This window comes from Nipponia nippon, unplaced genomic scaffold (genome assembly GCF_047370975.1).
Source record: "Nipponia nippon isolate SJK-2023a ecotype South Korea unplaced genomic scaffold, ASM4737097v1 scaffold_5, whole genome shotgun sequence".
Classification (NCBI taxonomy): domain Eukaryota; kingdom Metazoa; phylum Chordata; class Aves; order Pelecaniformes; family Threskiornithidae; genus Nipponia; species Nipponia nippon.
Window position 1 is genome coordinate 60,873,533 of NW_028262369.1, and position 12,249 is coordinate 60,885,781.

A 12,249-nucleotide genomic window follows, 5' to 3' on the forward strand; every position below is an offset into this window, starting at 1 on the left:
CACAGTTGCCACCTCATAACTGAAGCCCACACGCAAGGAAAAGTAACAGCCCCAACGCCAGCCTGTGCCGATGGAAGCACACCTCCTGGCGATGCATCGGTAACAACATTTTAATAAAATGTTTCTTTTATATCTCTTTGTTAAAGCCAATACAGTACTTTCTTACCATTTTTGCAGACAGGACAACACTGTTCGGGTTCATAGACTGGGTTGACACACTCGGGAACTGCGCAGTCTGCTACAACACAGTGAACTTCATTGCTGGGCTCGCAGCGACACCATTCGCATGGCGAGGGCTAGGAACAAATCTAAAATTAGCCCATTTCCTCCCATAGCTCACAAGTTTGCAACATTTCTATCTTGCCATAAGATAAACACATCAGCGTTTAATACCTCTTGACTGCATTCATTCATCATGGGTAATACAAACTAACCTATAAGACAAAATAGCAACATCTGAAATAGGCAACTAGAACATTAGGAAAAAATGGTGAGCATGATACTTGTTTTCCCAGAGAGGGGACAGGGTTTTTTAGCTTTCGTCAGACTTCAGCTCCCTTCATCAAAAAGACTGAGCTGAAGCCACTAGGTTGTACTTCTGCTCTACTCGTCTGCTGTTATCTCACACATTTGGCCGGCAGCAGAGCAGGATTTTTGGAAGATCATGAACGGTGGTTCCTCCCAGGAAGGGAGGACAGGGTGATTTTCCAGATCATACTCATAGCTCACATAGACTACCACTACCAGCAAACCCCAAGCTATCGGAAAGGTGCTGCTGAGGAAGCCTGTCCATCTGCCAGCCTCTTGATGGGCTTTCATTCCTGCTTTTCAGAGCAGAGGAGAATAGTATTGGCGCAAAATAGTGGAGGGGCAAAACCATTTTATTCTGTGTTTGTGCAGCACCTGCATCAGGGGTCTGTAAGCACTCCATAACATAACCATTAGGTCTGGCCCTGGCCCCACTCCTGCCTGTTTCAACAAGGTTTGTGAGCAACGGTCTTACACAGAATATGTAAATAATTAAGAGCCTGAATAATTCTGCTGAACTCAGGGAATTCTGGATTAAAGCATCCAGCTAAATAGTTTCATTTCAGCTCCGTCAATTTGAACAGGAATCTCCATCTACCTCCAAATAGTAGAGAGTTGTCACTGTCTCACCCTTTGAAAAGCTGTAGAAATCTGTTAAAAAATAGAAAGGTCAGCGTTTTAAGGTTCCCAGTGTCCTTATGCCAGTTCCCAGTGTGCAAGTGTGATGAAAGGACAACAGAGCTAAGAAAGGAGAATAAAAGGAGAATTTGAAAGGAAAATAACTTCCCTTTCAGTACCTGCAGGCTCAATATATAACTCCCAATTCCTCAGCAATGGGAGGTCCATCAGTAATACTTGAATGAGTAAATGTGGGTATTGGAAAAAATTCTGCTTTCTGTTGCACTGGTGGGAATCCGCAGCAATGGGAATTCCTCCATATTAAAAAAAAAAAAAAGCGAGATGCAAAGGAAAGGAGGATTCATCCCCATGTGTTTCAGACCCCAGTGATGCGTCACTCATTTCTACGAGACAGATACAACCTGTGAGCCCTGGTTCTGGCAGGTAAAAAGCTTTTCAGTTCACCTCTAAGAAGCTCCATATGTCTTGAGTCAAATAATTTATTCCCAGGAAATTCTCTTCTACCTTAAAACGCACTAATTAAAGCTTCCCTTGCTTTGTCTCAGCGTCTGCAGTCTATAATTCCCATCACATCTCATTTGCTCACGGCTTTGGCAATTTAGATAAAATCAGCACTCCTTGAGCAAGGGAAGAAGTCTGTGGAGGTGGAATTCCTCTCTCTAATTATCTTTCCTCATTCAATCCTGCTTTGATTTCTGTCTGAAGAACCAGGAATCTAAATTCATTTGACTGACATTTCTTATTCAAGGCTATTTAATAAGAAGAAACAATACAGAAGAAAATAGACAGAACTATTTGCTGAGGGATCAATAAGAAAATTGCTGCTTTGTTTTGACTCATTTTAATCGCTAATTATATGGAGCAGTAGAACTAGATCTTGTGATTTGTGGAGGCTTTCACTGACGTATCCTTCAGGACTTGTCCCCATCTTCACTACTACAGTGGCTGCAATGCTAAGAAATACGTGATGCATTTCCAGGACTGCAGCCCAATCTACGGCTTAAAGATGATCAGCACAAGTGGAAGATGCCCCTGAATGACTCTGCAACTGACTAAATGAGACATGACATACACATCTTTTGCTTTTGCATTGTTGGTGTAACCTGAAAATGACACTGTAGTAAACCATTATGTTGCTTGATACTGAAAGCAGCTTTTCAGGAGGGAAGAACCGCACACAATTAAAGAAGGAAAGCACACCTTGGCGGTACAAGAAACGAGCAGCCAGCAAATGAAAAGGCTGCTTTGGCATGACCGACAAGACTTTTCTCAGCCACCCCCTCTTCCCCACCTTATCAAGTTCAAGGTACTTGGTCTTGCCTCTAGGATCTTCCTCTATCTGACTATGTTGTTCACCTGCCAGTACCCCTTACTGTGGCTCTTACCCAGATGCTCACGTCCATGGGTGACTCCAGCCTTCCTGTCCACATATTTTACAAATGTCTAGGTACTTTCTCCCATGGGATGTGCTTTGGGATCTGATTTGCAAACTCCTGTCTTTTCAGAAAGGACATTGCCCCAAGCACACTGATTGAGCATCTTTTTACCGCTGTTTGTGTGCTCTGCATCCCTGCTATTTATTTCCCTGGAGCTACCCTTTTTGTGGAATAACCACACGACATTGGCCAAAAACGTCCTTTATTTATTTACATAGCCATTATGTAGACCAAGCAGCAAAATGACAAACTGGGAACCAGTGAAGAACAGGGAACCAGTGAAAGACGTCCCAAAGTTTTGTTTCCTGATTCTTCCATCTACCTCATTTGCTCTTATTTTTCTCCAGATCACAGCAGTTACTCTTTTATGGTCAGTGGTGTTCCCACCCACATGCTGCTGCTTCGCTTTTTCCCTGTCCCGGTGCAAGTACTGCTCATGATCAGGAGCGTTTCACAGGATCCACTAGGCAGCTCTGTTAATCTTTGTAAGTAAGTCCCAGAATTTGGATTTAAAGATCTATCCCCCATGGAAAGGGGTGGTTTACACTTTTGTAGCCACTGAAGTTCGAACACCAGCTAACACCAGCACCTGAAAAGAAACTCTCATCCCTACTGTAAAACAAGGTTGAAAAAATACAGGGGGTTTCTGAAGTATGAAGGAGAGAGGACACAAATCAGAGGCTATGCCATTCCCACATGGATGGTGCCAATGCTTTATTGGTGTCCCTTAAACTGATATTCTAGAAAAAGTGTTAAGGTTAAAGGATAATAAAAGGCTTGGGCCAGAAGATGATTTATTCATTCCACCTGTCCAAGGCAGAATAATCTTAGAAGACTCTCTCGGGAAGGATCTGTTAGGAAGGATTTCAAGAGATGTTGGTGCAGAAACATCCTTCTCACTATTGTGCAAAAGGAAAGGAAGTTCACAGTGCCCAGCCATAACATGGGTACATGTCCACACAACAACTGCATGGTCCCTTGCTGTTCAAGGTGTGTTTTAAGAAATGGACCTATCATTAAAACCAGAGGAGCAAACTCGATTCTTTTGTAGAAGGTATCAGTACAGCATTTTGACTTGCGAACACTGGCGCAAAGCACCTGAAATTCTTTTTACCCAATTTTCACTTACAACAGGGGTGAGAGCACTAAACCTTAGAACTAGTGAGGAAATACGTTCTTTGATACTGTTGTCAGTGCAGGGGCCAAGACAAGCCAAGCTGGCGGGAAGCAGGCATGGCCAACATCTAACCACCATTCAAGGGCTTTTGAAAACAGATGAAGTGGGACACGGAGCACAAAAGACCTTCTCAGTCTCAGCACTGACCCTGATTCACCTCTCCTTCGGCCAGTGGCTTCAAAGAGACCAAAGAAGCACAAGGCTGTGGACCCTAAACACCCCTGTTTATAACCACAGCTAAGATCACAGCCCAACTCCTATTTCTCTTCTGGACCACTGATCTCAAGAACGACTGTGTCCCCAGGTTTGGCTGGAAGGCAGGTTCATTCCCTGCTTCTACCAGGGGATGGCCCCATCCTGCACAGCGGGGCGGCTGGAGGAAGGAGCCAGCGCTCATCCAGTTGCGCGGCTGGGAAACCTTAGTCTCAGGTGCTGTCAAATGGGAAACATCTGCAATCAGCAGACTTTGTTAACACAGAAAGAAGGAAGGAAAATGAAAACAGAGAATTGAGAATATGCATGGCTAATAAAGATTTTATGTGCATGAGCACATAATGATAAACTTGATAGATGATATAAACAAACAAATGAAAAAGGCAGCAAAGGAAACAGAATGAAAAACAAGATATACCCTGAGCAGGGGAAATCAGGAAGACAAACAAGATGTGGATACCGTTATCTCCTAATCTTCACTCTCGTTCCCATACACAGCAGCTCCCCACGATTTTCACTCTCTTTTTGGAAGCAAATGCCAGCACGTGCAGGAATTATGATGCCAACATCATCCAGCTACTTCTCACAGTGATAAGCGTCTCCTTCTCTTACAGGGTTGGGCACCACGTGGGTCCTTCTTTAATCAGCTACTAGGTTTCATAAAACCACAGGTATTTCACACCTCTGAGAGGTCTACTCCAGCAGGTCCTCAAGTCATCCAGAAGGACTGGTGGACAGACAGAGAGATCGCATGATCAAACAATTCTTCAGGAAAATAGCCTAAAATACTTATTCTTCCCAAACTTAAGGGAGAGGTAGAAAAAAGAAAATGGAAAATTGAATTCAAAACTCAATGTCTAAATCTACTCTGTTATGCTTTTCTACAACTGAAGAGATCTGAATCAAACTTTTTCTAGACCAAGGCAGCTGGTACAATCACACAAATAACCAATACACAAAACTTTAAGGTTTTAGGCAATGTCTTGCAAGAAGCAAGGTCTTGCAAGAAGCTTCTGCAAGACCTAAGCTTTACTGCATCTGAGCCACCTCATTTAGTCATAGAAATTCTCATCCCAAATACTTACTAACCCTCACTTGTATTTCACCCTTAGCTCATGCCTTGTCCACAACTACAGCACCCTAAGCCACCTCTCTGCTGCCCCAAACATATGAAAGACTTTTCTAGAACATGTAGATTGCCCTGCAAAAGCTTATTACTGAGTAGTATTTTCCTTGAGTGAATGGAGGAAGCGTATATATATATGCAACATTATACTGCAGCCCTCCTCTTCCCTGCCTCCAACAAGGATTTCTCTGTCTGCACGTCTGCTTGTCAATCACTCTTAGCTGCTTCTACACAAACATCTCTAGAGAGGTGGAAAGGGAGTGATTTACCTAACACAAACGAAAAACTCTGAAGATGACATCTGATTGATACTTTTTCTTTACCTGTTTGTTCTGTCAATCAGAAGCAATTTTCCTCAGCTTTTGCTCTGCTGTCACGTTCACCAGGCTAACTGTGGTTTCCAAGTGCACTCATTTCAGTCCTATATATGGGCTGTCACCCAGCTCAGAAGAGATCTCAGACCAAGTTTTAAGGCTGCAGTCTCCTGTGATCAGCTGTGATTAATCCAGCTGGCTTCATTCAGACTTGGGCTTTGAGGCTCATACCCCTCCAGCAGCTGGGAAAAGGGTGCCCATTTTCCAAGCAGCCTTCTGAGAGCAAAGTGTTATTTGGCTCCTAAGTATTTCAAGAGCCAGTGGGTCTTATATCATTAAAACAGACTGTGCACAGACCTGTTACTCCTTGAGACTTCCCACTCTATGAATTTAGATGCCAGCTCCCGATTTCCTCCAGGCTGTGTAGCACAGCCACTTCCTGAGACTTCGGACCTCTCCTCACCTTTTCAAGAAAAGAATTTGAATTGCGTGGTACTTTCTTTGTACATGAGTTTTCAGCCTCATGGAAGAAGGTTTACATCTTTGCTGGAGCTAGTGTACAGGCTGCTCAAAGCTACTGCAAATTCTTGCAATTGCCCTCTAGTCATCTGTTTTGAGACTCAGTTATCAGGATTTATTGGGCTGCTCTCTTCCCCCTCCTTCTTACGCTCTCCAGGTAAGCTTGAAGAGGGTATTTGTACAAGAATGTCCTGTAATCCCATACTTGAAGACTTCATCTCCTTGACAAGGTCCCATGAAGCGTCACATAAGAACCGTGTCCTCATGCTGACTATTGCACAACAGCCCTTCATTAATTATACACAGCTACTAGCAAACAACTACAGAGCAATACAAACTTTACAACTATTATATCACAAATACTTGACATTTCTTTTGAGGAAGGAAATAGAAAAGCTTCATGTAAGTGTTTACAACCATCTAATCATGTTACAACAGACACATACTGATCATCATGCAGGGGCTGTTCAAGTTTGTAGAAGACAGTCTAAGTATTTCCACTGAAACGGATAGACCTGCTATTGGGGCCTGTGATGCTTTTCACAGTCAAACAGGCATACTTACAAAACGGGCAGAACGACTGGAGAAATCTGCTTGGTTGACTGGAATTTGAAGTGGTGTATAACCAAGAAATTAAGCCAGTGGGCTTGCTTTCTGAGCCCCACGGAAACCCAAGGATCCACCACACCACAACAAATGCAGAGCAGATGCCAGGCCTCTTGATATCACTGCAAACCTTAATGAGGCATGTTAGCTCCCACCTCCTTTAAACACCAAAAAGGAAATGGTGCATAAGTATATGCCTTTTCTAGATTATATTGGAAGGGGAAAAAATGCTTTTCCTGGTAGTTTTACTGAATACAGAGTTGCAATGCTTTCTCCCTCTTTGAGAACATGTTAGAAAAAGAAGTGCAAACCCCTTAAGAAGGAGATGTCATCATCTCCATTTCTACTGATGCCAACATGGTTTTGAATGCAATGGGTCTAACCTGGTACTTCTGCACACATTTGTCAGTACCTTGCCTTAGATTTGGATCCACTACCTACATCCACATGCACCTCCTGCTGCATGTCCCTGGGAAGGACTGGATGTGTTCCATCCCCTGCGAGTGCTGGACTCCAAGGGAAGGAAAGCTGAAAACCATCGCTGCTGCCAATCTCTCCATCTTTTAGTTTTCAAGAGTCTGTGTGCCAGCGCTCATACGGATAATCACATTCAGCCTCCCCCCCTCAGACAGGCATCCTGCTCTATGCAGATAAAACAGCAGGAAAAGCAGAACGATGTAAAGTGAAGTCTGTCAAATTGGGCACTTACATCTTAAGAATAGCTGTAACTTTTAATGACACTAAGGACAATGGCAATTTTGATGGAAATGATTTTTGTAGCTACAGTTTCAGGTGGTGAATTTATTGTCAGGAAGCAAGAAAGGGAAGAAAGTTAAAAAGGACCTGATGAATAAAATCGGAGGCAAAAACGGTTTCCACATTACAGCTGAGGTGGGAAGTCATAAACCAGGGGAGCTGAACAAAAAAGAGACCAGGATAGCATTCATTGAAGACACTCCTGGAGTTGAAATTAGAATCATTTTCATTGTTATTGAAACTGCCTGTGATCTCAGGCAGATTAGCAGGAGATTGCAGGAAAGTTCAGTGAAAGCTTTTAACTGAGAAATTTTGCAGGTGCCAAACTGTGGAGAATGGGCTAGCTAGCGAGTCCCACCTGAAGGTGAGACCGAAATCAGCCTGTTTCTCTTCCAGGCTGCTCACTTTGCCTTTACTATTAGCAGTGCATAAATCACTGCCTGAAGTTTGGTAAATCACTCTTTTTTGTGTGGGTGTGCTAATACAAGCACTTGCATGGGGCAAAAATGTCACTCATTTTTGTCACTTATTTAAAAAAGAAATCATCCATCCAGCTAGTGGAGACCCAGTATCAATCATGCTACAGAAACCGTAATGGCTTGGATTTTCCATAGGGGGAAAGTTGCTCGAATAAACAATCCGGTGAGTGATTATTAGACAAGTACAATCACTGAAAACACCATCAGGTTGCAAATGATTTTGCAACAGGAAAGAAGTACTAAGTCATTAGATAATTCATTTGCAGTGAAAAACTGGAGCTGTACCCTACTTATATGAAGCACTAGCAATACAAATGAACTGTGCCATCCAAAAAATTGCAAAATGCTTGCACCATACTGCAGATCAGCTAAAACAAGGAGCTGGCTTCCAAGAAGCAGCAGAAGTGGATGCCGAGATCCTATATTTCTAAGGGAGCCCCCACCACGCACACAAGCATTGCTAATGTAAGACTGAAATGAAATGACCCATTTCTCACTCAGCTGAAGGGACAAGAGAGACACAGATACACCACTGAAAACATTTTCTATAAATGGTGACTCCATCCTATACTCAAAGCAGCCCCATCACAAGGAGGCTGAAGACGACTTGCCTATTTTCTTAGCCTACAGATGCTGCAGCTCTCCAACCAAAGCTCTGTTTTAGTTACCCCTAACTGCTGCTTGTCTATTCACAGCTACAAGATTCCTTTCAGCAGGCTGGTGACCAGGCTTGGATTCTGGAGACGGAAAGGCATAAAGATGCTGTAATCCCCCCAGGTCATGTGTACCTCTCCTCCTCTCAGCCCCATACCATGCCTGTCCATACCTGGAAACAACATTATCCTTGCCATCCTTTTGTAAAAATTTCTGGGGAGCTATTACAGATCAGTAAGCCAGATGAGGGAGAGAAGCACAGATGTGCCTCACCATGGGTATCCTGGGCCCACATCTGATGGTTCAGGATTGTGATGGCATTAGCAGCTTTGTACTCATATATTTGCTGTGTGCCACACAACCTGATGGGTTTAAAAGGCTCCTGGAACCACGTCTGGGTCTGGAGGGTGACTCCTCCATTAGCTGATGAGACAACCTGGAGCCCAGCCCTGGCCCTTTTTCCACAGAAGCTGCGTATCTGCAGTCTCATGGTTGTTTCCCCCCCCCCCCCAGAGCAGCAGTGGAGTTTTCCATACCAACATGACTCTGCACTTTTTTTTTTTTTTATAAGAATGTTCTCTTTGGTTTGATATATGTCTCATTTTATTCCTTACAATAGTTGCACCTCACCCACCCTAGGGCTGAGGGGACTGGAGGTCTCTATTACTTTGGTGATAATTTTTATGACTCTATTACAACAGTTTTTTAGTTCAGACATGCCCAGTGCACAGGCAACAGGACTCCTTTTGAAAGGTTACAGGTATGACAGATGGGACTGTGGCTCCAACGTGCGATGTGCAGCCCCATTCGGACACAGACAAAATGTTTGTGTGTGCTTCACATTTGTTAAGCTCCTTTTAATATCAATAGGGAAAGTGAGCCCAGCTGGCAGCTTCCTGCTCTCCATTCCCTCCCTGTCGGCTCTTGCCATGAAGGAGCCTCATGGAGGAGAAAGCCTCCTGGGGCAGGCAGAAAGGAACCAAGGACCTGGTCAGAAAGGTGATCCCTTTTACATGTGTTTTCCCTGTATCACAATCTGCTGTTTCCTTCTTCACTCGTGCCGAAAGATGGGAGAAGGTGGTGAGATCAGCTCTATGTACTGACAAAATACTGAATTTGTACTGAGGAGGGAGGTATAACATAACCAGCCATTGCTGGGGAGGAGATTTGGGTCTTGGTCCCATTCCTGCTCCTGCAGTTTTCTGTCTGGATCGTCAGATGCACTTTCCACAGCCACAGTACAGGCCCGGTAGATTTACCCCGGTGATGGATTTGGCCCTGTGACTGTTTTACTCACAAGACACCCAGATGATGGCTGTTCGGCTGACCTGAACGCAATCTTTGGGGTCAGTCTGCTTTGTCTGAAGACAAGCTCTGTGTCCCCACACAGCTCAGGCAGCTGCAAATAACGATCCTGGTGGGTGACTCCTGGCTGGGTCGCGGCAGTCAAGGGAAGGTGTGAACGCCTCTTGCTGTAGGCCCCCCACTGCAGATTTCAGTGCTGTACACCCTCAGACTCAGTGTTTCGCACAGTTTTGCACCTCTTGTACTGTAAGGAAAGCCGGCCCACCCCCCTGGTACTGCAGTGGGAGCTCCTCCGTCCCACCGGCACACCAATATGCTCCCTCCTTCCCCCCGAAGGAGCAGCTCCTTCCTGAATGTTTTGCTCTTGCCCACCTCTGCCAAGCTCAGGATTCCCTCCAGCACTGGAGCTGGAGACGAGAGCTCATTACTGATCTCCATTAACACACTCTGTTGCTCTATCGCCTTTTTCTCCTCCCAAGGAAAGACATGTTGGCTGAACCAAGTCTGTGTCCGAGGAGCAGTTAGGAGCTGACTTGCTTTTTTCCTTTACATTCCTGAGGGTACAGGAGCTCAAGGGTGCTGAGCGCCCATGATTACATCTACGTGCACATCCCCTTCTCCTTCGCTGTCTCCAGGCCCTGCTTGAAAGCCCCGTCCGGCCAAGCAGCGAGTTGTGGTTGTACCGGTGGGTTAACATCACGTGTCTGCTTGGGTTTGCTGTGCTTTTGGTTTCCTTTGCTCCTAGGCTTTGACACCGGTCCTGTTTTCATTGCATGTTGAGAGGTGGGAGAGGGGCAAACACATCATATCACATACTGACTTCTCCCTGGTTGCTTCTTCTCTCTCATTCTTCATTATCTGTACTTCTTCGACAGCCTAGCCTAACTTTTTACTTTCTGGCAGCTGGCAAGGTGGATTAGGCTTCCTGGGAGCTCCCTCAGGCAAATCCTTATTTCAGGTCAGCATCATGGAAACTCCCCAGAGCAGTATCTAACTGGTACCAAACTTTATACCAGTGTAACATCCCAGTGGGCCACCTGTGATCCATGGAGCTGCCGCAGTTCATAGCAATGGAGAACCTGCCCCACCTGCCCCCCAGAATAAAGCAGCTCTTTACTAGCTGGCACTACGGAGAAGGTGTTTTCCAAATTCTCCTGTCTGCCCCTTGTATCGAGTTGCCATTGCTTAAACCCTCAGGAGAGAAGCCAGCAGGGTCCGGAAGGTTTCTGGCCCTCAGGGGATGTTATCACATTTGGGATGAGCACAAGCTGGGAAGGATGTGAAATGAAAATGGGTTTGAACAGGTTATCTGTGACGAGAGAATACGCTGGGCTCTGCTAACATAGGGAGCACACTGGGTTAACAACCCTCAGTCAGAAAAGCTTTCCTGCCTGGTACGACCAGAGTTACCAGACTGAGAGATTCCCTGCTTTGAGGAGCTGCTTCAAACCCTAATGCTCCCCCAAGCATACCAATTTTATTATAATTCCCAAAGGATTACCCCTGAACTGTACCACAGAACAAAAAGTAAGGAAGCCTAACGCTATGTGTATTTTTATTTTGCAACTAGACTGAGCGTTGTCATTACATGAGTTATCTAATTATAGTCATAAAAACAATAACTAGGATAATTAGCTAATTGAGCATTATTTTTAATGAACGCAATTCTGCGTAAAGCACATTCCAGCAGCCACAAACACACACCTGCACTTCCCCTTGCTCTCGTAGGAAACACTTGCATAAAAAACTTCTTGCCAATGATCTGTCAACATTTCAATGGACAACATCCTTCTTCACAAGCTGACGACTTGAGGACCTCACGCTCACCACCCCTACAGAAACGTCTCGGGTGACAGAGATGGACGTAGCTTGGGGGAGCCAAGGGATGAGCGCTTCTCTCCTTGGCCTCACTGAGCATTTTCTGGCACGATACTAAAGCCTCAGGCTTGATTTTACCACTCTTGGAAGGAGCTGGTAACAGTTGTATGTACTACACATCCCATTTTCTTAACAGCACAGCTCCAGCAGCAATGGAGGGGAGAGGAAGTGCCAGAGCCTCTTCTCCGGCTGTGCAGATATATCTCCTCTCTTTCATTAGCTCTCTGGACAGCCCCCAAATCTGGAAACAAGCAGAGCCAATGGGCCAGTTCCTGGAGCAAATATCTGAAAGCCCAGCCACAGCTTTGGCGATACAAATGTTGGGCACATGTTCATTCCTGTGTCATGTTTACTGGAAAAATACCAATCCCTTGGGCTTGCACGTACAGGCCAAATTCTGCGCTGCACTCCCACACCAGTGCACTGTGATTAAAACAAGGGGGCTCGTGCTGAATTCCTAGTGATTTTAAATCATGCTGATGCTTGAGTTTTGGGTCTCATCTATTTCAGTGGGGACCTTTGAGAGAGCATGTGTGTAGCGGAGCCTGTGCCACTGAGCTCTGAGCTGTTGGAGCCTCCATGTATTACTGTGATCTAGGGAAAACAACAGCATGGATTT

General features: G+C 45.0%; 1 protein-coding gene across 2 annotated transcripts in view; it reads right to left on the reverse strand.

Moving 5' to 3' along the window:
- VWC2L (von Willebrand factor C domain containing 2 like) overlaps window positions 1–12,249 on the reverse strand; it is a 53,950-nt gene that overhangs the window by 32,498 nt on the left and 9,203 nt on the right. For both annotated transcript variants that reach the window (XM_087733688.1, XM_087733687.1), the window contains exon 3: window positions 167–296. In XM_087733688.1, the coding sequence (XP_087589814.1) occupies window positions 167–296 (130 nt within the window). The remainder of the gene's footprint in view (window positions 1–166; window positions 297–12,249) is intronic.